At 39.1% G+C, this 25,981-nt stretch overlaps 4 protein-coding genes across 4 annotated transcripts in view; 3 read left to right on the top strand and 1 right to left on the bottom strand.

The window, feature by feature from the left end:
- The window catches only part of usp45 (ubiquitin specific peptidase 45), a 39,188-nt gene extending 32,310 nt beyond the window's left edge, over positions 1-6,878 (bottom strand). The window contains exons 1-7 of the mRNA XM_016669931.1: positions 6,487-6,878; positions 4,589-4,699; positions 3,487-3,656; positions 2,956-3,056; positions 2,589-2,689; positions 1,447-1,637; positions 80-155 (exon numbers count right to left, since the gene is read on the bottom strand). Of these exons, the coding sequence (XP_016525417.1) occupies positions 80-155; positions 1,447-1,637; positions 2,589-2,689; positions 2,956-3,056; positions 3,487-3,656; positions 4,589-4,691 (742 nt within the window). The 5' untranslated portion in view covers positions 4,692-4,699; positions 6,487-6,878. The remainder of the gene's footprint in view (positions 1-79; positions 156-1,446; positions 1,638-2,588; positions 2,690-2,955; positions 3,057-3,486; positions 3,657-4,588; positions 4,700-6,486) is intronic.
- Positions 6,879-6,961: 83 nt separating this feature from the next.
- LOC103148316 (thiosulfate sulfurtransferase/rhodanese-like domain-containing protein 3) lies at positions 6,962-9,292 on the top strand. The gene is made up of 4 exons (XM_007567064.2): positions 6,962-7,193; positions 7,279-7,446; positions 7,617-7,776; positions 8,682-9,292. The coding sequence occupies exons 1-4, from the start codon at positions 6,977-6,979 to the stop codon at positions 8,737-8,739; spliced, it is 603 nt and encodes a 200-aa protein (XP_007567126.2). The 5' UTR covers positions 6,962-6,976; the 3' UTR covers positions 8,740-9,292.
- Positions 9,293-12,907: 3,615 nt separating this feature from the next.
- On the top strand, positions 12,908-16,001 carry tstd3 (thiosulfate sulfurtransferase like domain containing 3). Its single transcript, XM_007566947.2, has 4 exons — positions 12,908-13,139; positions 13,225-13,392; positions 13,563-13,722; positions 14,628-16,001. Exons 1-4 carry the CDS (start codon positions 12,923-12,925, stop codon positions 14,683-14,685), a joined length of 603 nt encoding a protein of 200 aa, XP_007567009.2. The 5' UTR covers positions 12,908-12,922; the 3' UTR covers positions 14,686-16,001.
- A 3,671-nt stretch (positions 16,002-19,672) lies between these two features.
- LOC103148164 (keratin, type II cytoskeletal 8) lies at positions 19,673-25,859 on the top strand. Its single transcript, XM_007566831.2, has 11 exons — positions 19,673-20,223; positions 20,759-20,918; positions 21,874-22,023; positions 22,910-23,029; positions 23,119-23,214; positions 23,284-23,418; positions 23,502-23,612; positions 23,701-23,811; positions 23,899-24,023; positions 24,113-25,381; positions 25,569-25,859. Exons 1-11 carry the CDS (start codon positions 19,862-19,864, stop codon positions 25,660-25,662), a joined length of 2,733 nt encoding a protein of 910 aa, XP_007566893.2. The 5' UTR covers positions 19,673-19,861; the 3' UTR covers positions 25,663-25,859.
- Positions 25,860-25,981: the final 122 nt, after the last annotated feature.

Raw genomic sequence — 25,981 nt, 5'->3', positions numbered from 1 at the left:
AAAAAAAAAACACCATAACAGTGGCTTCTTAAGAAAAACCTGGCCTTCACAATCAAATGCAATTTCACAAGCTGCTTACCAGGCAACAAATATCTACTTTGCTGCGACAATGAGGGAGCCACCTCTATACCCAGCTGCAAACCGGTGTGGGAGAACTGAGAGGCAGGGAAAGGGTGAAAGGTCAGTTAAAAGAGGAAGATGTAGAAGAAAGGTGTAGGAGGTCACTTTCCACTTCGGGGGGGTCAACAGCGAACCTGGTGCCACACAACATGGCTCCCCCAGAGAACGGGTTTGTTCTGGTTTATGAGAAAAGACCCCAACACATTTCCCTCAATTTTTCTGAATTTAAGATATTTCTGTCAGGTGTCATCGTGGATTAGCAATAGGTGGTGTGTTGCAACTCCACTATGTTTAATCAGATTATACAATAATGCTTTAAGAAAACAATAACTATGTTTCCATCGAACTGTCACGCAAAATATGAGCGAACTTTTAAAATATTGCAAAAAAAAGCTAATGAAATGCATTTCCCTCCACTTGTTTGGAGCGAATCAACCGGTCTAACAAAAAGTGTCGTTTTGGTAGATACTGATGCTACGTAATTGCTGTAAAAAACAAAATAAAGAGGTCAGAAAACTGGCAGGAACCATGCATCTAAAAATAGACTGAAAGTGCGTTCACACCAGCCCTTGTTAGTCCGCTTTAATCAAACTGTAGTTTGTTTATCTAAAACGTCAAGTTTGTTCGGTGAGGTGTGAATGCGACATCCAACTCTGATGAGAGCCAAAAATGTGAACTCTGGTCCAACTTTAATCCTACATCTCAGTTTGGTTGATGTGAACTCTAGTGCAGCGCCTCTGGCCAGGCTGACACGCCTCCCCTCCTGTGCCGGAGGTTTGTGAAATGATGAGTGATTAGCCAGAAGTCTTTTGTTGCCCTCAAACATCAACAAAGATATTTCTCTTCAACTAGTCCGCTTCCACAATCTAGTTTGTTGTGCCACGATGACACAAAAAGTAAAAAAAAAAAAAGTATTCATATGTCAGTCTTAACAATTCCTTAAAATTGATTTACAAAAAAGAACTAGTTCCACTGTTAGATTATTTCACTTATAACAAGATATTTTCCCCATGTTAAAAGTGAAATAATTTGCTAATGGAACTTGTACTTTGTCATCAATATTAAGTAATTATTGACTTAATACAGGCTCCTATATCTTGCTGGAAAGTTACTTGTAAGTTAGTTTTGTCTTATTTCAAGTGTATTAATATATTTGCACTAGAAACTAAACTAAAACTAATTGGTAAGATTTGGTGTTTTTCCTCCATCAGAATAAACTTGGCATTTTAAAATACAGACATGCATAAAAGAATAAATCTCCAAATAAGAACACAACTAATTTTTTCAGCAGGGCTCACGACACATTTGTAAAGTCGATATTTTCACATGGAAGTTGATATTTTCAAGGTTCAGCATCCTCCGTCCCTTTCTGTGCGTCAGCGTGTCTCCGCTGAGAGTTGGAGCGCTCCAGCTGTTAAAATCCAGTTGCTCTGACTTGTTGAGGACCCTGGCTCCCACTAGTGCGGCGCACAGGCCCAGAGGTGGTGAGACGCGCATCGGCTCCGCGGGAAGGACGGCTACAGATAGCGACGGAGAGACAAAGGACGACGGTGCGGGAAGCTGGACCCCCACGCAGCTGCTCGCGTTCTTCAGGGAACGCAGGCAGGAAGCGTCACTCGAGCGCTTAATTCCTTTAATACGTGCAGTCATGCGATGCGCAAGGTGGGGGGGGCGGGAGGTGGGAGGTGTAGGATGGGGAGTAAGAGGAGGGCAGATAAATCTTGCAATGGTAGACATGAGGGACCAGCTTCACTGGGCCTGGGCAACTGGCCGCTTGGCCGCTGGCGACATGGCACCGGGCAGTGGGCTACACTGAGACCAAAAAGTGCTGATGCTGCCCACCACCCTGATCAGATTCAGTTTGTAGTAGAGCTCCCTGCATGCCAACACAACGCAGTGGGGGGCACCAGGAGCCAGCAACAGAAGGTGTGTGTGTGTCTGTGTGTGTGTGAATACATGAGATTATCAGGAGTTATATGGCTGACTGAGCAAGGAGGACTCAGGTGGTCTGAATGAGGTGAAAAGGACAGCTTAGTCCAAATGTTTAGTGCAGCTACCAGTCTATGTTAGTATCTGCTGTTCCCTTTAACACACAGAAAATCATAATACATAATTATTCAGAATGAAGAATGAAATATGAACGGGTTTTTGATTCAGTTTGTCTTACTTTGTGACTGGCAGGAGGAAGAGACAGCTCCTGCCACAAGGGGGAGCCGCTGTACGGCAAGCAGACTACTGCAACAATTGGTTTAAAACTGGCTTTTCTTTACTATGGAAGTTGACAAAACTAAATAACATAATATGTTAAAACAGTCATGCAGCTATACAGTGTTATGATGATCATCAAATGACAAACAGCTGCGTTCAACATCAGTAAACTTCGGGGATGTAGACATGTTTGTTTTATGTGCAGCACCAACCAACGGTGTTGTTTTAAAGAGCTTCATGAATAAAACTGTAAGTATTACCTGATGTCGCCTTGACAGAATGCTTCTGCAAAAAGTCGAGAGTCTGAGCCAAAGCCTTCTTGTTGCAGTGTGTAGAGAGCTCTTCGTTACATTCAAAGCACCTGTTGACAATTAAAAAATATATTTCATTAAGAATATGACAAAAATGCACAGCTAAGCAGACAAAAACAGATGCGCTGATCATTTTAACAACAATTTGGTATGAGTGGAATAAAATTGTTTGGTAAAAGCTGTTGATGTGAATTTTGACTAAAAATAGTCTAAATTTGTTTAGTATCTATGCAAGTCAAACACATTGTCATAAATCAGCCCTTTGGTTGTGCAGCGTTACTTTTTCCTCGTCACGGTAACCTGCAGGGATTCTCACCAGGCCTTCCACGTGTTCAGGCTGATCGTGATACAGTGCGACTCTGGATGAAAAGTCTGGTGATGCTTGACGGCATGCTGGATTCCTGATTGGTTACAGCCCTGTAAGACAGTTCATTGAGACAGCTTAAGTTTAAAATATCATTCTACTGATTGAAAAAAATTAGACTTGTATGTGCATTTTCTCACATTACAACCTCAAACTACTGTGTATTTTAAAGGGATTTAACATGACAGGCTGACAAAAATGTAATGCAGATTTGGGAAATGGAAGGAAGAGATATGTTTTTATTATTATTATTATTATTATTATTCACAAATAAAAAGCTTAAAAACAGACCATGCGCTTATATTCACATCCAATTACTAAAATAATTGTTAGTTAAAGCCTTAATAAAAAAAAATTGTTTTTTTTTAGTCAAAATAAGCAGTAAATAAATGGCCAACTTCAAACATACTGCAAGATTAAAAAAAAAGACAATGTTCTTGATCATGTTTTTACAATGTTTTATGTAAGAGAAGCAAATCAGACCTGAAAGCCACACTTGAGGCAGACCAGGATGTCGTGGGACGCTGCCGGCTCACCGTCGATCATCGTCCTCTCCCTCAGACACTCGGAGCAGACCAACCACACGCTTGACAGGACCGACTTCTTCACCGAGCTCAGGTCCACTGCTTTGTTAACATGTTGGCATGTCAACCCTGGTTGACAAACAACATTCAATCGGTTAAAGGTTTTCTATACGTGGACTTTTAAAGGGGGACCACTTATTCAGGGTCTTTGGTTTTTAAAAAAAGTGATTAAATTTACAGAGTGCTCCTAAAAGCTTGAAATACCAGTTCATGAATGGTTTTAGCAAATAACCGCCTGAAACTTAAAAACAACATTTTAGAATAGTAACAAAATGGGAGTGATAATTTGAACCATGGCCTTTAAAAACTGTTATAAACACATTTACTAGAGTCAAGGTTTTAGTCAAAATCAATTAAGGTTTCAAAATAAGTCATCAGAAAAGAAAAGAAAACTCTAAAAACAGCTATGAATGCAAGTCTAAATGCAAATTACAGTTATGTTTATTCAAATTATGGAGTTGGAAAAAAAAATCTTTAACAGATCATAACTAAAATAAAGTTAGATAAAATTAAGGCTGCAACTAACAATTGTTTCAGTAAATCAATTATTTTATTGATTATTGAATAATTTACAGAACTAAAATTTGCCACTTGGTAAAACATAGTTACAAACAAATAATGCATTTTTCAAATTAAATGCAAAATTTATTATTTTTTTGTACAATTTTGGCTCAATTATTGCTGTGAGTTGTTCTTTCTAAAATCTGCCGTTTTTTTTAGGCTGTATACTCCAGTTAACGATTAATCGATTACTAAATTAGTTGATGGTTATTTCAATAACAGATTAATCACTGCTGATGCAATTAATCGTTTTAGTTCCAGAAAAACATAGAAAGTAGTAGCAGTTTCAAAAGTGGAGCAACAGCAAAAAGAAAACTAACATTTCAGATTTCTGTCTACTTTACTGTCTGTTCAGAAAACGTTAATATTTTGTTAGCACTTAAAACCAAACCTGATCATTAATGGCAGGTTTGGTTTTAAGCTGAGTGCTTTCGACTTACCACTGACTTCATCTGATGACTCCTCATCTCGAGGTTTCCGTGGTTTATTAGTCCGCTTTGTCATGTCGGCGGCTTTCAAAGAAAAGGGATCCTTTAGCCGCATCTGGAGCTCTGAAAGTGCAGATGGAAAATGAGCTCAGGTTAGTTTTTGTTGTTGTTGTTGTTGTTTGGGTGTTTTTTGCTAAAAAGAGCAAAAATGTCTCAACAAAACTTAAAAACCAAAATCCCAAACCGCTCATAAGTCAGAACAGTAAAATATGATGATTTAGGGAGCTAAAAAATCTCCATGTTTCAGTAGATGGTCATTATTATTCTTCATCATAAATATGGAGAAATGTTGAAACGGTCTTCCTTACACATTGTTGCTTCAGTTCATTCCGCGAGCTCCATTAAGCTCCTACCACAGCATTTCAATCAGGTTGTAAGTTAGACTTTGACTGGACCATTGCAGCACGTTGATCCATGTCTTTTTCAGTCGATCACAGACTTCCAGCTGTGTTTTGAAGCGCTCCACTATTATGTAAACCAGTCTTATAGTGAGTTATCCTGTCCATTTAAGAACAAACTGGAAAGAGATTTCACCTTTAACTTCAAAGCACCTTGGTTCTGCTACATCTAAAGTTTGTTTAGTCTTTTTCTTATTGCACCAAGGTTAACTTTAATATTTAACACATTCATTGAGGACCTTAAAGTCAGAGAAGGAGCTCTGGGTTTTTGTCACTTCTCTGGAATTTGGGATGAATTTGCTGGGACATCTATTTCTTGTCAACTGTCTAAGAATTTGTGAATATTGGACAATTATTTGGATATGTGTTCTTTAATTTGTTCCACTAAGAGAATCAAAAGTCCACAGACAATCGTGATAACACATCGATGAGACATCGGGGAGAGAAAATTATGAAAGTGTGACATAGCCCATTTTCTTATATGAAAAACAGAGAATCATTGCTTTGACAAGTTATCCTCCTGACTATGATTCCTACATGAGGCTGTTTCAACAGTTTATGGATCAAATGCAAATAATTTAGTCTAAGCCCACCCTTCCTCTGCCTCCAAAACCAGGCCAAAGAAAAAACTGGAGCGTGAAAGCAAAAGTTATTATCTGATACTGAGCCAAAATTAATAAAAACACATTGTTTATTCAACATAAAGTTGAATAAACGCCAAACTTCGGATGAAGATATCCATGTTAATCATGAAGTTGTGGGAAGTTAAACAAGTTTCCATGATGAAATTTTAAATTTCTCCACATTTATATTTCTGTAATACTTTACATTTAAAAGCATAAAAATGTTTCTAGTCATTAAATTTTTTTTTTACAGTAATAAGGTTTAAAATGTGGGATATGAAACAAAAAACAGTCTCAGGAAATGAATGAATGGATAGACAAACAGATGTACTTATGGATGTTGGGCAAATGTATTGTAGAGAGGGATAGATGGATGACAGACAGATAAACAAGTAATGGATAATTCAGATGAATGAATTAATACAGCAAAAACCTTCACTGCTTTTTCTGGTGTTGCTAAAAGCAAGTACTTCAACCATATTCTCATGTTGCCACAGGAATCCAAGAGATCTTTCCTTAAATGATTTATCCAATATTCGCTCGTGATATTTAGAGTTTTTATATATTTATGTAAAATCTAATGATTCTATCCTATCTGAACAAGTAATGAATACGTTAGAGTAAAAAAAAAAGGATGGGTGAACAAAGAGAGTGAATTCACAGTGAATACCTACTCTACAATGAGCAAGAACACAGATAAGAGGCCTACACAGTGTGGACAGTCCAGATTTATGCATTAAAAACTTCCCATCGTTAACATGATCAACCTACACCTCAAGCACAACCCCTCCTTTCATGACCAGACGCGAAGAAAGCAGTTTAAACTTACCTCTCTCAGCTCGCTCCTTTGCTGTCTATGTTGGCTGAAGCCAACAGTTATGTCTCAACTCTTCCTGGCTAGCTAACCAGCTAGCTGGATTAGCATGTCGCAACAAATACAGCAACTAACACGTAACTTTCACACAGAACAATACTTTCATTTTACGACCTCCCAAATGTTTACGCTAGCGACGAGCGAACAAGCCACAGACTCGGTGTTTTTCTCTCTGTCGGTTTCCCTTTCACCAGAAGATGTTGCTAAGCTATCGGTAGCTCCAACTTTAGCCGCAGAAGTCAACATGTGACGCAACTACGGGAGCGCAGCTTGATCAAATGAAGGATTCGCGTAAAGTGGAAAACGTTTCTTTCAGAATTAATCAGCGTTAAATGTTCTTTCTAAAACTTTCAATGGGGTTTTGTCCTAAATATGTGCTTATAAATAAATAAATGAATTACTAAATATTCACAGGTGATATTATTTACAGAAGTTTGTCCTTTAAATGATCTGCACTACTGCGCAAGCGCAGAAGAATCATTCTGGTGTTAAGTTTTGTGCGGTAACGTGGTTTTCTGTTCACACACTGGTTATTATGGCGCTTAGAAGATGCTGGAGGTTGACCGGTGTTCTCTCGAGACTCCCCGTTCCTCGTGGGTCTTCTTCCCCTGTGGGACGGCTAGCTGTGTCCTGCTTTGTCGACACTTACCGGGGCTGCAAAAGTGAGTTTAACACTAAACGACTCCTTGTTTTGCAACGAGGCCCATGCATAATCCTTATATCCCCCCTTGTTTGTTTGGCTTTCAGAAACAGAGTTCCATCTCCGCAGATTCAGCTCTGAAGGACGGAACACAGATGTGAGTTATGCGCAGCTGAAGCAGCTCCTGGCTGTTGGCAAAACTGTACTTGTGGATGTCCGGGAACCCTGGGAGCTCCGAGAGTACGGCTTCATCCCCGGATCTGTCAACGTCCCACGTGAGTTGAAAAAGCTAATTTAATCGTCATTATATGGTATTAATGGTTTAAAATCTGAAAATACTTTAAGTGAATGTTCTTTAAAAGCAGCTAGCTTCATAAATGTGTTATTTTTATCTAAGGGCGCTTTCTCTTTCTCTTGACCTCTTTGCGCTGCCTTCACTGCCCAGTGGGACAGGTGAACACTGCCCTCCAGCTTGCTCCGGAGGAATTCAAAGAAAAGTATGACGGTGAAATGCCCAGGCAGAAGGATAACATCGTGTTCATGTGTCTGGCCGGGGTCAGAAGCAAGACTGCCCTCAACACAGCTGCTTCGCTGGGTTTTACAGAGTAAGTGATTGTTTTGAAACCTCCAAATTTAAAAGTGCAATGCAAAAAAAAAAAAAAAATCATACTCATCCAACTTTTTTTTTTACCTGTGTCACAACTACAAACTTGAAGAAAAAATAAAGTTGTATTTTTAAAGAAAACGTGATTTTAAATTTGGTTTAGAAGTAAAAATCTGAAAATGTGGTGTCCAGTGATACTCCAGATCTCCCTGACGTTAATCTTTTTCCCTATCTGACCAAAGGCTGCCTTGCAGTGTCATGTGAGACTGTGTTTTATTGTGGTTTCACCCTGTTGTTGCACAAAGCTTTATTATGTGGTGTTCTTTGGAAAGATGCCACACATCTGTTACACGTCAAGCCAAAAAGTAGAGCAAACAAGTGGAGCCACAACACTTAGTAACAGGAAAAAACCTTAAGTTTATTTTTATTGTAGAATAACTTCACACTGGAAATAAAGAAATAAAAATTTAACTTGCTCAAAGTGTCACAGGGTTTTCATCTAATTGTTATATCAGAATTATAAATGTGTAACAAAGCCACCATTTTTCTTCTGCTCTTCCCACTATGAGAAATGGTAGAGGACATGCCATCAAAGTAAAGTAGATGTGTGCAGTTAGGCTTGTCACGATAACACATTTTGCTGGACGATAAATTGTTGAAATTATCGCAATAAATGATAATAAAACATTTAACTGGAAGACATTTTAAATATTCAAACTAAATAAATACAACTCCAAATAAAATGGACCCCGAAGTAATAAAATTGCCTTTCAAAAAAGAGACTACTTGAGAATTCATTTTTTTCGTTACTGAACTGAAACCTATTTTAATCAGCAGTGAACATTGAGAAAGACTTGAGTGATTTTCTTCAAGGTTTTTTTTTTTTTTTTTTCTCTTTCATTGCAGTGTTCAGCATTATCCCGGTGGATGGCAAGACTGGGCGGAACAGGAACAGCTGAAGTGATCCACAAATTTTGGAAACAGGAAGTTGAGTGTGTACGATGAGTGTGATCACAGCCGAGACAAACTGGTGACCTAGTTCCTCTGCTTTCTGCCACCTCAGTATTGGTTCTCTGGAGCGCCGCTGTAGGGATTGAAACCCAATTCCTCCAAACTTCAGTCCGAGTTCTTGCGGTTGACCAGGCAGGTGGCATTCTATTTACTGCTATACAATAATATCATAAAAGGGCTTTAGGAGTGAATTGCGCTGGAATTTCATTTTAAGGTATCAGTATTCATCGGGCTGAATAGAAATGCATGCCACACTTTTCAGATTTGTATTTGTAAAAAAGAAAAAAAAGACATTAATAAACTATGTGATATTTTATTCTCCTTCTAGTTATGGAGGTTTCACCTTGTATTGGAGAGTCACATACTTAAGAATGTAATTCATATTTCAACTTTACTTGAAAATGTGTGTGTGTGTTTGCATGTGTGTGTGAGAGCTTAAATTTTACCCGACTGTGAATCCAAAGAGTAAAAACCAGAGGGCTCAATAAACATGTCTGCTGCTGAACGTTTTGGATCCAATCTATTTCTACTTGAAGTCACTTGCAATGTTTTTTTGTTGTTTTTTTTGCACTTGACAATTTCACTAAGAAGATTTATCCATGTAGCTCTTTACATTGTTGAAAGAAATTACTTGATTTGTTTTCACATGTTCTTGTTGGTGAATAACTGCATGAAATTATCTTTTTTTGTTTTGGAATTTATTCAATCATCTTTCAAGTCTAGATAATTCTGGAAACTGAAACTGATTGTGAAAATTCTTTTTCTTCGAGAATTTTCTTACAGGCTAAAAGAAAACTCTAACAATGCTCTGTAATTTGCAGTGATTTTCACATGTATTTATTTTTAATTGCTATACTTTATGCTTGATTTGCCACATTGTACCTTGATTTTAATATTTTACCCATCAGTTTTTTGTTGATTTTTTTTGTTTGTTTTATTCACTTACTTACTAAATGCACACTAATTTTTGAAACCTTCATACTCAGGTTGAACTGACCCAGTTGAACAGACTGAACAGGCAGGATGGAGTCAACTTTACGACATAAAGGCACCAAAATTCACCAACTCATCTTGACAGAATTAGCATTAATATTGGAACTCTCCATGTTTCCGATTTGTTAGAGTTAGAGTTTAAAAGTCGGTTCAAGTGCCAAAAATAAAACTGGGAAATGGCTCCAAACAGCATTCTGAAACCTGGTTTTAGCTCTTTGTTTTATTTCTAGAAGAGATGGTTATTTACGANAGTTAGATAAAATTAAGGCTGCAACTAACAATTGTTTCAGTAAATCAATTATTTTTATTGATTATTGAATAATTTACAGAACTAAAATTTGCCACTTGGTAAAACATAGTTACAAACAAATAATGCATTTTTCAAATTAAATGCAAAATTTATTATTTTTTTGTACAATTTTGGCTCAATTATTGCTGTGAGTTGTTCTTTCTAAAATCTGCCGTTTTTTTTAGGCTGTATACTCCAGTTAACGATTAATCGATTACTAAATTAGTTGATGGTTATTTCAATAACAGATTAATCACTGCTGATGCAATTAATCGTTTTAGTTCCAGAAAAACATAGAAAGTAGTAGCAGTTTCAAAAGTGGAGCAACAGCAAAAAGAAAACTAACATTTCAGATTTCTGTCTACTTTACTGTCTGTTCAGAAAACGTTAATATTTTGTTAGCACTTAAAACCAAACCTGATCATTAATGGCAGGTTTGGTTTTAAGCTGAGTGCTTTCGACTTACCACTGACTTCATCTGATGATTCCTCATCTCGAGGTTTCCGTGGTTTATTAGTCCGCTTTGTCATGTCGGCGGCTTTCAAAGAAAAGGGATCCTTTAGCCGCATCTGGAGCTCTGAAAGTGCAGATGGAAAATGAGCTCAGGTTAGTTTTTGTTGTTGTTGTTGTTGTTTGGGTGTTTTTTGCTAAAAAGAGCAAAAATGTCTCAACAAAACTTAAAAACCAAAATCCCAAACCGCTCATAAGTCAGAACAGTAAAATATGATGATTTAGGGAGCTAAAAAATCTCCATGTTTCAGTAGATGGTCATTATTATTCTTCATCATAAATATGGAGAAATGTTGAAACGGTCTTCCTTACACATTGTTGCTTCAGTTCATTCCGCGAGCTCCATTAAGCTCCTACCACAGCATTTCAATCAGGTTGTAAGTTAGACTTTGACTGGACCATTGCAGCACGTTGATCCATGTCTTTTTCAGTCGATCACAGACTTCCAGCTGTGTTTTGAAGCACTCCACTATTATATAAACCAGTCTTATAGTGAGTTATCCTGTCCATTTAAGAACAAACTGGAAAGAGATTTCACTTTTAACTTCAAAGCACCTTGGTTCTGCTACATCTAAAGTTTGTTTAGTCTTTTTCTTATTGCACCAAGGTTAACTTTAATATTTAACACATTCATTGAGGACCTTAAAGTCAGAGAAGGAGCTCTGGGTTTTTGTCACTTCTCTGGAATTTGGGATGAATTTGCTGGGACATCTATTTCTTGTCAACTGTCTAAGAATTTGTGAATATTGGACAATTATTTGGATATGTGTTCTTTAATTTGTTCCACTAAGAGAATCAAAAGTCCACAGACAATCCTGATAACACATCGATGAGACATTGGGGAGAGAAAATTATGAAAGTGTGACATAGCCCATTTTCTTATATGAAAAACAGAGAATCATTGCTTTGACAAGTTATCCTCCTGACTATGATTCCTACATGAGGCTGTTTCAACAGTTTATGGATCAAATGCAAATAATTTAGTCTAAGCCCACCCTTCCTCTGCCTCCAAAACCAGGCCAAAGAAAAAACTGGAGCGTGAAAGCAAAAGTTATTATCTGATACTGAGCCAAAATTAATAAAAACACATTGTTTATTCAACATAAAGTTGAATAAACGCCAAACTTCGGATGAAGATATCCATGTTAATCATGAAGTTGTGGGAAGTTAAACAAGTTTCCATGATGAAATTTTAAATTTCTCCACATTTATATTTCTGTAATACTTTACATTTAAAAGCATAAAAATGTTTCTAGTCATTAAATTTTTTTTTTACAGTAATAAGGTTTAAAATGTGGGATATGAAACAAAAAACAGTCTCAGGAAATGAATGAATGGATAGACAAACAGATGTACTTATGGATGTTGGGCAAATGTATTGTAGAGAGGGATAGATGGATGACAGACAGATAAACAAGTAATGGATAATTCAGATGAATGAATTAATACAGCAAAAACCTTCACTGCTTTTTCTGGTGTTGCTAAAAGCAAGTACTTCAACCATATTCTCATGTTGCCACAGGAATCCAAGAGATCTTTCCTTAAATGATTTATCCAATATTCGCTCGTGATATTTAGAGTTTTTATATATTTATGTAAAATCTAATGATTCTATCCTATCTGAACAAGTAATGAATACGTTAGAGTAAAAAAAAAAGGATGGGTGAACAAAGAGAGTGAATTCACAGTGAATACCTACTCTACAATGAGCAAGAACACAGATAAGAGGCCTACACAGTGTGGACAGTCCAGATTTATGCATTAAAAACTTCCCATCGTTAACATGATCAACCTACACCTCAAGCACAACCCCTCCTTTCATGACCAGACGCGAAGAAAGCAGTTTAAACTTACCTCTCTCAGCTCGCTCCTTTGCTGTCTATGTTGGCTGAAGCCAACAGTTATGTCTCAACTCTTCCTGGCTAGCTAACCAGCTAGCTGGATTAGCATGTCGCAACAAATACAGCAACTAACACGTAACTTTCACACAGAACAATACTTTCATTTTACGACCTCCCAAATGTTTACGCTAGCGACGAGCGAACAAGCCACAGACTCGGTGTTTTTCTCTCTGTCGGTTTCCCTTTCACCAGAAGATGTTGCTAAGCTATCGGTAGCTCCAACTTTAGCCGCAGAAGTCAACATGTGACGCAACTACGGGAGCGCAGCTTGATCAAATGAAGGATTCGCGTAAAGTGGAAAACGTTTCTTTCAGAATTAATCAGCGTTAAATGTTCTTTCTAAAACTTTCAATGGGGTTTTGTCCTAAATATGTGCTTATAAATAAATAAATGAATTACTAAATATTCACAGGTGATATTATTTACAGAAGTTTGTCCTTTAAATGATCTGCACTACTGCGCAAGCGCAGAAGAATCATTCTGGTGTTAAGTTTTGTGCGGTAACGTGGTTTTCTGTTCACACACTGGTTATTATGGCGCTTAGAAGATGCTGGAGGTTGACCGGTGTTCTCTCGAGACTCCCCGTTCCTCGTGGGTCTTCTTCCCCTGTGGGACGGCTAGCTGTGTCCTGCTTTGTCGACACTTACCGGGGCTGCAAAAGTGAGTTTAACACTAAACGACTCCTTGTTTTGCAACGAGGCCCATGCATAATCCTTATATCCCCCCTTGTTTGTTTGGCTTTCAGAAACAGAGTTCCATCTCCGCAGATTCAGCTCTGAAGGACGGAACACAGATGTGAGTTATGCGCAGCTGAAGCAGCTCCTGGCTGTTGGCAAAACTGTACTTGTGGATGTCCGGGAACCCTGGGAGCTCCGAGAGTACGGCTTCATCCCCGGATCTGTCAACGTCCCACGTGAGTTGAAAAAGCTAATTTAATCGTCATTATATGGTATTAATGGTTTAAAATCTGAAAATACTTTAAGTGAATGTTCTTTAAAAGCAGCTAGCTTCATAAATGTGTTATTTTTATCTAAGGGCGCTTTCTCTTTCTCTTGACCTCTTTGCGCTGCCTTCACTGCCCAGTGGGACAGGTGAACACTGCCCTCCAGCTTGCTCCGGAGGAATTCAAAGAAAAGTATGACGGTGAAATGCCCAGGCAGAAGGATAACATCGTGTTCATGTGTCTGGCCGGGGTCAGAAGCAAGACTGCCCTCAACACAGCTGCTTCGCTGGGTTTTACAGAGTAAGTGATTGTTTTGAAACCTCCAAATTTAAAAGTGCAATGCAAAAAAAAAAAAAAAATCATACTCATCCAACTTTTTTTTTTACCTGTGTCACAACTACAAACTTGAAGAAAAAATAAAGTTGTATTTTTAAAGAAAACGTGATTTTAAATTTGGTTTAGAAGTAAAAATCTGAAAATGTGGTGTCCAGTGATACTCCAGATCTCCCTGACGTTAATCTTTTTCCCTATCTGACCAAAGGCTGCCTTGCAGTGTCATGTGAGACTGTGTTTTATTGTGGTTTCACCCTGTTGTTGCACAAAGCTTTATTATGTGGTGTTCTTTGGAAAGATGCCACACATCTGTTACACGTCAAGCCAAAAAGTAGAGCAAACAAGTGGAGCCACAACACTTAGTAACAGGAAAAAACCTTAAGTTTATTTTTATTGTAGAATAACTTCACACTGGAAATAAAGAAATAAAAATTTAACTTGCTCAAAGTGTCACAGGGTTTTCATCTAATTGTTATATCAGAATTATAAATGTGTAACAAAGCCACCATTTTTCTTCTGCTCTTCCCACTATGAGAAATGGTAGAGGACATGCCATCAAAGTAAAGTAGATGTGTGCAGTTAGGCTTGTCACGATAACACATTTTGCTGGACGATAAATTGTTGAAATTATCGCAATAAATGATAATAAAACATTTAACTGGAAGACATTTTAAATATTCAAACTAAATAAATACAACTCCAAATAAAATGGACCCCGAAGTAATAAAATTGCCTTTCAAAAAAGAGACTACTTGAGAATTCATTTTTTTCGTTACTGAACTGAAACCTATTTTAATCAGCAGTGAACATTGAGAAAGACTTGAGTGATTTTCTTCAAGGTTTTTTTTTTTTTTTTTTCTCTTTCATTGCAGTGTTCAGCATTATCCCGGTGGATGGCAAGACTGGGCGGAACAGGAACAGCTGAAGTGATCCACAAATTTTGGAAACAGGAAGTTGAGTGTGTACGATGAGTGTGATCACAGCCGAGACAAACTGGTGACCTAGTTCCTCTGCTTTCTGCCACCTCAGTATCGGTTCTCTGGAGCGCCGCTGTAGGGATTGAAACCCAGTTCCTCCAAACTTCAGTCCGAGTTCTTGCGGTTGACCAGGCAGGTGGCATTCTATTTACTGCTATACAATAATATCATAAAAGGGCTTTAGGAGTGAATTGCGCTGGAATTTCATTTTAAGGTATCAGTATTCATCGGGCTGAATAGAAATGCATGCCACACTTTTCAGATTTGTATTTGTAAAAAAGAAAAAAAAGACATTAATAAACTATGTGATATTTTATTCTCCTTCTAGTTATGGAGGTTTCACCTTGTATTGGAGAGTCACATACTTAAGAATGTAATTCATATTTCAACTTTACTTGAAAATGTGTGTGTGTTTGCATGTGTGTGTGAGAGCTTAAATTTTACCCGACTGTGAATCCAAAGAGTAAAAACCAGAGGGCTCAATAAACATGTCTGCTGCTGAACGTTTTGGATCCAATCTATTTCTACTTGAAGTCACTTGCAATGTTTTTTTGTTGTTTTTTTTGCACTTGACAATTTCACTAAGAAGATTTATCCATGTAGCTCTTTACATTGTTGAAAGAAATTACTTGATTTGTTTTCACATGTTCTTGTTGGTGAATAACTGCATGAAATTATCTTTTTTTGTTTTGGAATTTATTCAATCATCTTTCAAGTCTAGATAATTCTGGAAACTGAAACTGATTGTGAAAATTCTTTTTCTTCGAGAATTTTCTTACAGGCTAAAAGAAAACTCTAACAATGCTCTGTAATTTGCAGTGATTTTCACATGTATTTATTTTTAATTGCTATACTTTATGCTTGATTTGCCACATTGTACCTTGATTTTAATATTTTACCCATCAGTTTTTTGTTGATTTTTTTTGTTTGTTTTATTCACTTACTTACTAAATGCACACTAATTTTTGAAACCTTCATACTCAGGTTGAACTGACCCAGTTGAACAGACTGAACAGGCAGGATGGAGTCAACTTTACGACATAAAGGCACCAAAATTCACCAACTCATCTTGACAGAATTAGCATTAATATTGGAACTCTCCATGTTTCCGATTTGTTAGAGTTAGAGTTTAAAAGTCGGTTCAAGTGCCAAAAATAAAACTGGGAAATGGCTCTAAGGAGCATTCTGAAACCCGGTTTTAGCTCTTTGTTTTATTTCTAGAAGAGATGGTTATTTACGATGACGCGATAGGGCACATTTGTGAGAAAAAACTCAGAAATGTTTAGATTAATCTTAGATATTTTCTAGAAAAAAATTGGTACATTCTGACCTCCAAAAGTTTAAAATTTGCAAAAAAAAAAGTGAAGAAGTTTTTGGATCAATCTCAGATAATTTTTGAAAAAAAAAAAAAAACCTCAGAAATTTCTGTGCTCCAAAAGTCGAAAATTTACGAGAAAATTTCTATATTAAGATTTTTTTTTCTCGCAAGTGTTTTTAACGCGGCCCTAATATGCTATCTTACTTATTCCAGATGAATATTTATCTTCCAATGTTCAGTGTTACAAAAAACCATAGAAAAAAAGTACTACAAACGTATTAAATTTTGGCTGTTAAATATGTAAAAAGTAAACAATCTCTGTATCTTCTACCAAAGCCAACGATTTAATAAAATCCATATTTTAACAATGAAAAAAAATGATTAGTCTTTTCTTTTTTCCCCCGGTCATTTGTGGGACATTGTTGGACGTGTCCAGTGGAGCTGACCTGAGAGGACATTTAGTGTCCAGAGTTAGATATAAATAGACGTGGAGAGGCTGTGGGGTGACAGCCGCTGTTGCCGTGATGATCTACTGTGTTGAAGGTTCATATCTAATAGCCGCTGTGCGCGTGGGGATGAATTTACCACTGACCCTACAGGAACCGTAAACAGGTTCCCCCATCAACCACCAGGTTTGTCTTTGGCTGACTAGTTTGTCTTTGAAATAAAACACACGGGGTGTCATTCTGTTGTTCACTCTAGAGTTTAAAATCCCAAAGAAGAGCTCAAATGGTAATCTCAGTCTAGTTTATTCTGGTCATTGTTTCTGTTTATTCCTAATCTTAGAGGCAGCTTGTTGACTCTGAGTCATTGGCAGTGAAATGAAAATGAACTCGGCGTGACTTCCCAGATATATGAGCAAATAATCTGGCTCTGTTGCACCGATACTATTCCTGACCACGTTAAACGCCACAGGTGCGGAATGTGATTATTAAACTGCTTTCATTCACAAGCGCATACGGAAAAAAGAAATCATTTGGTATTTTATATGAGATTTGCTCTTTATTTTGCTTTGTAGATGAAGTTATTTTATTTGGACTTCAGTTTGAGTTAATAATGTAAAGGCTTCTTTTTACATTCTGTCCAAATTAGTTGAGCTTTAAACCTCAATCTGCTGGGGGTTTGTGTAATTTTGGGAACAACTGTTGCAAAAGGAAGTTAAAGAAAGACAACTTTGGGTTTGCCTAAAACACGTCTGTGAAGTCTGAATAAGATGTAGCCTTTCTACCATAATCTTTCTTCATTTATTGGCTTATCTTGATTTGATTTTGTCCTGTTTTTCTTATAAACTAGCTAACTATTCTTAATGTTATCTTTCCGTGTGATTGGCAACAAAGAATCCTAACCTGTAGTGTCATAAAATTGTCAATTTATTGTGACTTCAATGTTTCGAACACAAGGAGCATTTTCAGTTTTTTAATTCTCTTACTGAAACTTGTATTGATTGCGCATGTAGTGTTGTGTTCTGCTTATTAGTTTCTGTTAATTTCGATGATTCTGACTAAAGCCAGAAATTTTAATGCAAAAACGGCATTTGACAGCTCACATGGAAGAATGCTGATATCCGGTCACTGATTTCATTCATAAAGGATTATTGCTAAAGAAGATAGCTGTACACAAAGTGCTGCGTCCAAACATAATCATGGAAAGTTAAGAGGAAGGAAAAAGTGTGGTAAGTGCACAAGCAGCTTAACACAATAACATCACCAGGACGCATGAAGCTACTCCATGTCTGTAGTCGACCCATAGCGCATACGTAAGGTTCTTCACTAAATTAGAAGCTTAAAATATTTAATAACTACATTGGAAAATATCATAGTGATGTGCAACATTGTATGACTGCAAGCTGGCGAGTAGTAGGATGATAGTACACATGGCTGAAAGATTCCGTCTCTCCTCCAGTGTTCCACGCTGCTGTAAGACGTGAGGTCATGGGGAAGGAACGGCCGCCCGGTTACTGCTTACAAAACGTGGTTTGTAGCTGTTAATTCTAATCTCTTTTTTTCTGCACAGCCAAGTTTTAATATGTTTCAAACAGAACAGACTAATAAGTTGTAATTCACGTCAAATCTTGACCTGGCTCTTTTACAATGCCTCAGGTCCTCCTCTTGCTCAGTGTTTCTCAACCCTGGTCCTCACTGCCCCCCTGTTCTGCATGTTTTAGGTATTTCCCTTCTGCCACACACCTGAATTGTACCTCTGCGTGATTAACAGGCTTCTGCATTACTTGATGGTCATGCAATCATTGAATCAGCTGTTCTGGAATAGAGGCACATCTAAAACATACAGAACAGGGGGCCGGTGAGGACCAGGGTTGAGAAACACTGCTCCAGCTTCTGCTCGGCATTCAACCAGGTCTAATCAGAGCACATCAGAGCTGCACCTACTGTAGGGCTGGACAATAAATCAATAACAATATGTATCGTGACAGACACGTTATCAATATCAATCGATAACACGTCTGATAGAATGTTCAATAATTTCACTGAACTCTGATCCAGAACCGCACAGCATTCTGGGGGATGTAGGCAGAGGAAAGTCTTTATTTCAGGGGTATTCAAACTTTTTGTCACGTGGGAAAAAAATTGTAGACCCAAAACCAGGAAAAAGGGAATGTTTTACCAAGGTGTATTAGGGCGTTTGTAGATAGAAAAAAAGGAGAAATTTTCCCCAAAAATTCAGAAATTTTCTAGAAAACTTGTAAACCTTCTAGAAAAAAAATAAAAACATTTTTTCAACATTTGAAATTCAAAATTTTTCACATTTTGTGTAGAAAATTTCTGATATTAATCTAAAAAAAAAATTCTAGTAAATCTCCAAGTGTTTTTTTTTTTTAGATTACTTCTTTTTTTTTCACCATGGTACGCCATAGCAGATTTTGTATCTTTGCTGTATTAAAAAAAAAGAAGTCTAGTTTTCAGTTTATTTTGGGTTCTGTTGAATAAATTTATTTTCAGTAGTAAGAAGAGGATTTGGGTCACATTCTTTCAAAAATGTTTGCTATATTTAGCAGAGTTTAAGCAAGAATAAAAGCTGATTTGGATGCAGCAAAGTTGGGTTTTTCATTTTCTTGTGTAAGAAATTATGTTGGCAACAATTTTTACACCGATTATGAATGAAAAGTCTTCATCTGCATCTACGGGACAAACCTGTATAATTTTTTAATTGCAGCTGAGGACCGCATAAAATCAGTGTAAGGGCCACAAATGGCCCCTGAGCCGCAATTTGGACACCCCTTCTTTAATTGCTCAAACTCTCAACTCCCTCTCAAACTCCCACCAACCTAACCGAGGTTGGTGGCATCAACTTAACTCACTCGCTCTTTGGTTACCTAGCAACAACCTTCAGCAGCAGTTTAAGGTTTCGCCATCCCATAATTGTTGAAATTAAGAAAACAGCAGGATTGAAAACTGTGGACAAGACACAAAAAGTGACGCCACACTTGTATTTCAGATATTTAACCAAACCGAGAGAAAAAAAAAAACTAATCAAAAATTACTGATATGACCGGTATGAAACGTATATCGTGATACGTTATCAGCTATATCGTCCAGCCCTAGTGTACTGTGTAATTTCATCCTCTCTCACTGGATCCCTATGTGTCATCCTGCTGATAGTGCGCGGCACTGCAACCCACAGATTACCAACGTTTCTATTAAAAACCAGCCTTATGCTCACAATGAGCATTCTGAGGAAACATTTGACATTACAAACCGCTTTCCCAGTCCAGCTCCGCTCCTCACAGGGTGCTGACAGATATCTGAGCTGCCCGTCCTGGTGCTGAGGTTCGAGATTCCAAAGGTGTTATCTCATGTGCCGGGGCGGTTCTGCTGGACCCAGAAGCATCGCTGACAATGAAGGCGGTATAAAACCCGACTCCTGGCCGACAGGACGGAGAACGAAGGATTTCTACACAGTTAAACCCCGGCTGAGTTTAGTTTACACAATGAGTCGCAGCCCGGAGAGAATGTCATCTTACCGCCGTCACTTTGAGGACACCAGCAGCAGCTCGACCTACCAGGTCAGGGTGTCCAGCCCGTCCCCGACCCGGAGGGAGGTCCGCCATGCCTCCGCAGGCTACTCTGCCAGAGCCGGGTCCAGCAGCATGCGCGTGGACTCGGTGGGACGAAGGAACGTGTCTGCGGCACGGAGGTCACGCATTGCTGGAGTTGGGTAAAGAGCAACAAAAACGCAATGTGGCTGAATTACACTGTAAAAACACACAATTTTAACAGGTGTTTTAGTCTAGTTTTTTTATTTTTATTTTTATTTTTATTTTTGCATACTTGGAATAAGACAAAACTTAACTCACAAATAACCTTTTAGCAAACAGGAGCTTGTTTTAAATAAGTAACTCCTTAATGTTGATGGAGTAGTTTGGCATATTATTTCACTCACAAAATGGGGGAAATCCCTTGTTATAAGTGAAATAATCTCCTAATGGAATTAGTTTTTATCAATATTAAGTGATTATTTACTTAACACAAGCTTCAGTATCATACAAGTTACAGTTACTTATAAGTTATTTTTTGTCTTATTTCAAATGTACTAGGACATTTGCTCTAGAAACTAGACTAAAAATACTTGGTAAGATTTTTTGCAGTGTTTTATTTTTTCTCTCTCTGATCAAGTCCGTGTGGGATATTTTATCCCCATCTGCTCTTGTTTAATATAAACTGCCTGGTGCTTTACCGATGTGTGTTGTCAGCGTAAGCGCAGGAGCCATGGTGTGTGTTGGGCCAAGTGGAGAAGCTCCCATGGATCTGGACACTGCTGCAGCAGAGAACCAGGAGTTCCTCAGCACCCGCACAAACGAAAGACAGGAGATGATCGTCCTGAATGACAGACTGGCTGTTTACATCGACAAGGTAGAATGTTTCCTGAACTGAAATCATTTTCCATGTTACATCCCAAAAAGTTACATTTATCAAACTGGGATGTTTCATAAATCCACACAAAGTAGCACATACCTGGCAGATGGAGGGAAAATTAAAGAAAGTTTTCACAATTTTTTTTTCACAAACAAAGTACTGAAAGGTTTAGAGTGCTTTTGAATTCATCCACTTTTACTCTGATACCCCTAATTGAAAGCCAAGCCTTTCAGAAGTCAGCGAATGGAAAATAGAGCATCTTTGTGTTATGTAATCTCAGAATAAAGCCAACTATTCTGTGAAGGTCTCAGATTTGTTTATTTTTTTATTTTTTGGAGAACCTCAGAAGAAACGGCGACATGACGACCAAGTAACACAACAGACAGGGTAGGGAGAGAGTTGTGAAGAAATTTAAAGCAGGATTCACTGTTTTGTTTGCTAAAGAGGGACAGTTTCCATTAATGAATATTAAAAAATAAAAATGTAAACACACCCCATAAAGTCAAAAGGCTAATTTTGATTGGTGTGCTCCACAAATCCATTGTGGGTAGACAAACGCCATAACAACATCTCATTTTGGCCAGCATGCACAATTGTATGTATATAATCCAAATATGATTTCATCAAGGTCAGGTAAAGTGCTCAGCGTTGAGTCAAAATCCAAATTTAAATCCAATCAAATAGAGTGGCAGTACTTCAAAATTGATTTTTATAGATGTTCTATTTTACAAAAAAGAACATGGAAAAATGCCAGTCTCCAGATGAGCAAAGCTGGAAGAGACCCACCTCAAAAGACACCAACTGAACACAAAGAAAAATGGCTCAAAACGTTAGCCATACTTTCAGATTTTTATTTGGCAGGGTGTTAAATTAGTTACACCAGGCTAGAATAAAATGACTATTTTGAAGACTGATTGCTGATCTCAGTAAAGCTTCGCTTTTGTTCCGGCAGGTTCGAATGCTTGAACAGAAGAACAAATTGGTGGAAGCAGAGATTGAGGCCTACCAGAACAGGTTTGAGAAGCCTACGGGTCTGCGCTTGCTCTACGAGGAGCAGCTGAAGGAGCTGAAAAAGATTGCTGATCAGATGAGAGTCCAACGGGTAAGGCAAAAAATATTTTACACTGCATCCCCTTTTTTCTTTTTTCTTTTTTTTCCTCTACATTTCAAATGTTCAGCAAGGCATGAAGCTTTACACCTCGCTGACTTAGAAGCTCTGCTCGAACGACGCTACAAGACGTCAACTTGGTGTTTTCAGGGTTCTTTACCTGGTAAAACATGCCGATTTCTGGCAGGCAAATATAGAGGTGCCTCGGTGCGTTTGGGTGTCACAGAGTACAGCTGTCATCGGTTATGCTTTATGCACAGATGATGACTTGCTCATGCATTTGCTCGCACACAGTCACCCAGACGCAGAAGGGATGGAGGCGCAAATGGAGTTGCATGAGCTACATTCCGCATACCTCCTTAGGTTCACCTTCAAATTTAATGGGCAGTATTATGTCAGATTGACTTTTTTGGAGCTTTACATTATTCCCTCATCAAAAACATATACTTGGAGTGCTGCCTGGACTCATGCATGTTTGAGAAATCCTTTAATACTGGCAACTATTCAACTGTGCAACACTGGTGGTATAATTAAGTGCCGCCATTGACAAAGAGTGCTGTTTCAGTGCACACTCCATTCCAGTTGGTGGTGGTAGTGGACTCGTCAGGTTTTTTGCAAACCGCCAAAAAACACTAAAGGAAGAAGAAGATTTTGCAATGACCTGCTCAAGGCAGAGCATTGGAAAGAGCAGGAGCTTCTTAAAGAGACAGAAGCCCAATTTGCAGGCGTTAAATTACAAAGTCATGTTTGCTATATAAAGTAATTGTATACAACTGATGGTAACATAATTATTTGATTCTGCTATAATATGGCACTATGTGTTTGGAAGAATAATACTGCCCCTTTAATGCATAAGGGAGTTACTTCTGGTTATTTTCAGGACATCTCTTTTGCTGCTAAAGAGGCTGCAGCTGGTCAACTAGAGGCAATCAAAATCCGATATGAGGAGGCCTTGGAGCTGAGAAAGAAGGCTGAGTTAGAGATCGAAGCCTTCCGTCCAGTAAGTGCTATTTTATCGCTATCCAGAATCTCTGCTTGTAACAACAAGCCTGCAATCATAAACACGTTACAATCAATGGCTTTCTCTAGGATGTAGACAAAGCCACTTCCTCCCGCATTGCTTTGGAGAAAAAGCTGGAGCAGCTGGAGGTTGAAATTGAATTCTTGAAACGGATCCATCAGCAGGTAGATGAAGTGTCTGCGGGAGAAATGATTCCTGCCCAAATGATTCCTAAATGTCTCCTTTTTGCATAGGAAATTGAAGAGCTCATGAAGCAGATCTACGCTGCCCAGGTCTCGGCTGAGAGCGCCTTCTCTCTGCCTGACCTGGCTGGGGCTTTGAAGCAAATCCAAACCCAGTACGACGATATCGCAGCCAAAAACCTTCAAGTGAGTTGCTGCTAAGTGCAAAAAGACAAATCTGCACTGTGTTTTAGACTGATACCTAAAATTAGTTTAATTTCCTACCTTAGGAAATGGATTCATGGTACAAGAACAAGTTTGAAGATTTAACAAAAAAGACATCAAGACACGTAGACAAAGTTCGAAGTGTCAGGGAAGAAATAGCCGGGGCCAAGAAGGATGTGAGTATCTTAATTTGATGTACGCAAATAGAAAAGAAATTCTGCCTTCTGTCTGCACTTTGCATCATTCATTGCAAAACACTGCTAGATCCAAAACAAAGAACGTGGCTTGGACTCCCTGAGGACCAAAAACGAAGCCCTTGAAGCACGGATTCGAGAGACACTGGAAAAGCACAAGAAGGAACTGGAAGAGCTGCAGGTAAACGTTGGCTCATGTGGTCCCTGGGTGGACACCTGATTGCACCGCAGCGATCACATAACCACCTCAGCACATCTGTTTCCACAGGCTCGGATTGAGGCCCTGCAGCTTGAGCTAAAATCCACCAAGACGAAAATTGCCCTGCACCTGCGTGAGTACCAAGAACTTTTAAACATCAAGATGGCTTTGGAGATTGAGATTACCACATACAGGTACATCCCAAGCAGCAAGGTTTTCCAATGAACTCTGTGTATTGAAGTAAACTGTGAGACAAAGAAATCATTTTGTTTTCTCTTTGCAGAAAATTAATTGAGGGGGAAGACCAGCGGCTCTCTGGCATGATGACTTCTCTCTCTGTTACCAGTTGTAGCATGAGCACCATTGGTACTCGAGTGAGCATTAGCGGAGGAAGCATTGAAGGTGTTGGCGGTTTGGGTGGTGGACCAATAGGAGGCAGTAGAGGAGGAGTTGGAGGCATAACGGGTGGTTTGGGGTTGAGTGTGGATATGGTTGCTGGAGTCACGGGATCACGCCCTGGCGATGGAAAAGTTGCGGATGGCAGGAGTACCGGCGATATGAAAGGTCCCGCTGGCAGAGCAGGTATTGCCGGCATGCATGGTGGTCATGAACAGGGAGGTGTAGGTGTCAGAGCTGGTGATGGGAGCCTTGGCACTGATGGAAGAATGAGTGCTTCTGGTGCTAGTGGTTTTGGCTCTGGTAGCTTTGGTCCTGGTTCTGGTAAAGTGGGTACAGTTGGCTCTGGTGCTGGTGTTTTAGGCGCTGGTCCAGAGGGTTCAGGTTTTGGCAGTCCAGATTTAGGTACTGACGTTGGTGGTGAGGGATCTATCCAAAGAGGAATGGGGGACAGAAGTGGAATCGGAGCACATGCAGATGGTGACATCTCAGGGTTAGCAGGTGGTGTGGGTGCCGCTGGAGTTGGATTCAAAAGAGGATACGGCGGTGAGAAGGAAGGCAGAAGTTCTGGTTTGGATACTGGTGTTGGTGGGGTAGGATTTGGCTCTGGGGGGGTAGGTGACAGCAGTGGAGTTGAAACAGGTGCAGATGGAGACATCTTGAGCTCAGTAGGTGGTATACATGCAGCTGAAGCTGAGATTAAGGGTGTTGGGCTGGACACTGGTGTTAGTGGTGTGGCACTTACTTCCAGAGGAATGGGTGGCAGCGGTGGGGTTGGCACACAATTGGATGGTGACATCTCAGGTGGTGTGAGTGGAGCTGGATTGGGACTTGGAAGAGGTGGTGCAACTGAGGGCAAGGGCACTAGGGCTGATGGTGGAATGGGTGGTGATGGAGGTACAGCCCGTGGAGTGGCACTTTCTGAAACCCAAAGAGGAATCTCAGGTGCTGCTGGACCTGCAGCGAGGGGTGGGGACGATGTGGGTGTTGCTCTGTCAGGTGGTGGTGGAGTTGGTGGAGTTGGTAGGATTGGTGGAGGGAAGGATGACATATGTGGTGTCAAGATTGGATCCGGACCGGATGGCTTTGACAGCAACACCAAGTCCTATGTGGAGCAGGCTGTGGAGCTGACAGAGAGAAGAACAGTGCTTATTAGGTAAAAGTACCATTGCTCTCAACTTTTTGAATAAACCCTCTTTAAAACGCGTGACTCAAACTCGGACACTGTAACCAAACTAATTTGGTAACACTGATCCTCATGGTTCATATGAGTTTAACTACAGCTCCACCAGTTATCAGAGTATTCCTCATTATGCTGTCTCGTCTTTTCTCCTCCGCTACAGAACAGTTAAAAAGGAGGATGATGTGCTGGAGATGGACCACCAGGAACAGAAATACACCATCACTGGCGCTGCTGATGACTCCGATGTCGAGTGAGGATCACAAACTCCCCAGTGACCTCCTCTCACCCTTAAACCTCCTTACCTTTTGAGCTTTGCACTGACCAAAAAAAAAGGTCCCATGTTTGGGTGCTGACCTTTGCCATATGGCCTGGACAAGAGAACCATGAATGACCCCTTGCTACACACTGAAAATACACTGCTCAAAAAAATAAAGGGAACACTCAAATAACACATCCTAGATCTGAATGAATGAAATATTCTCATTGAATACTTTGTTCTGTACAAAGTTGAATGTGCTGACAACAAAATCACACAAATATCATCAATGGAAATCAAATTTATTAACCAATGGA

This window comes from Poecilia formosa, unplaced genomic scaffold, assembly GCF_000485575.1.
Source record: "Poecilia formosa unplaced genomic scaffold, Poecilia_formosa-5.1.2 Scaffold0, whole genome shotgun sequence".
Lineage (NCBI taxonomy): Eukaryota > Metazoa > Chordata > Actinopteri > Cyprinodontiformes > Poeciliidae > Poecilia > Poecilia formosa.
The sequence above is the reverse complement of the archived record's forward strand: the minus strand, read 5'-3'. Positions and strand labels throughout refer to the sequence as shown.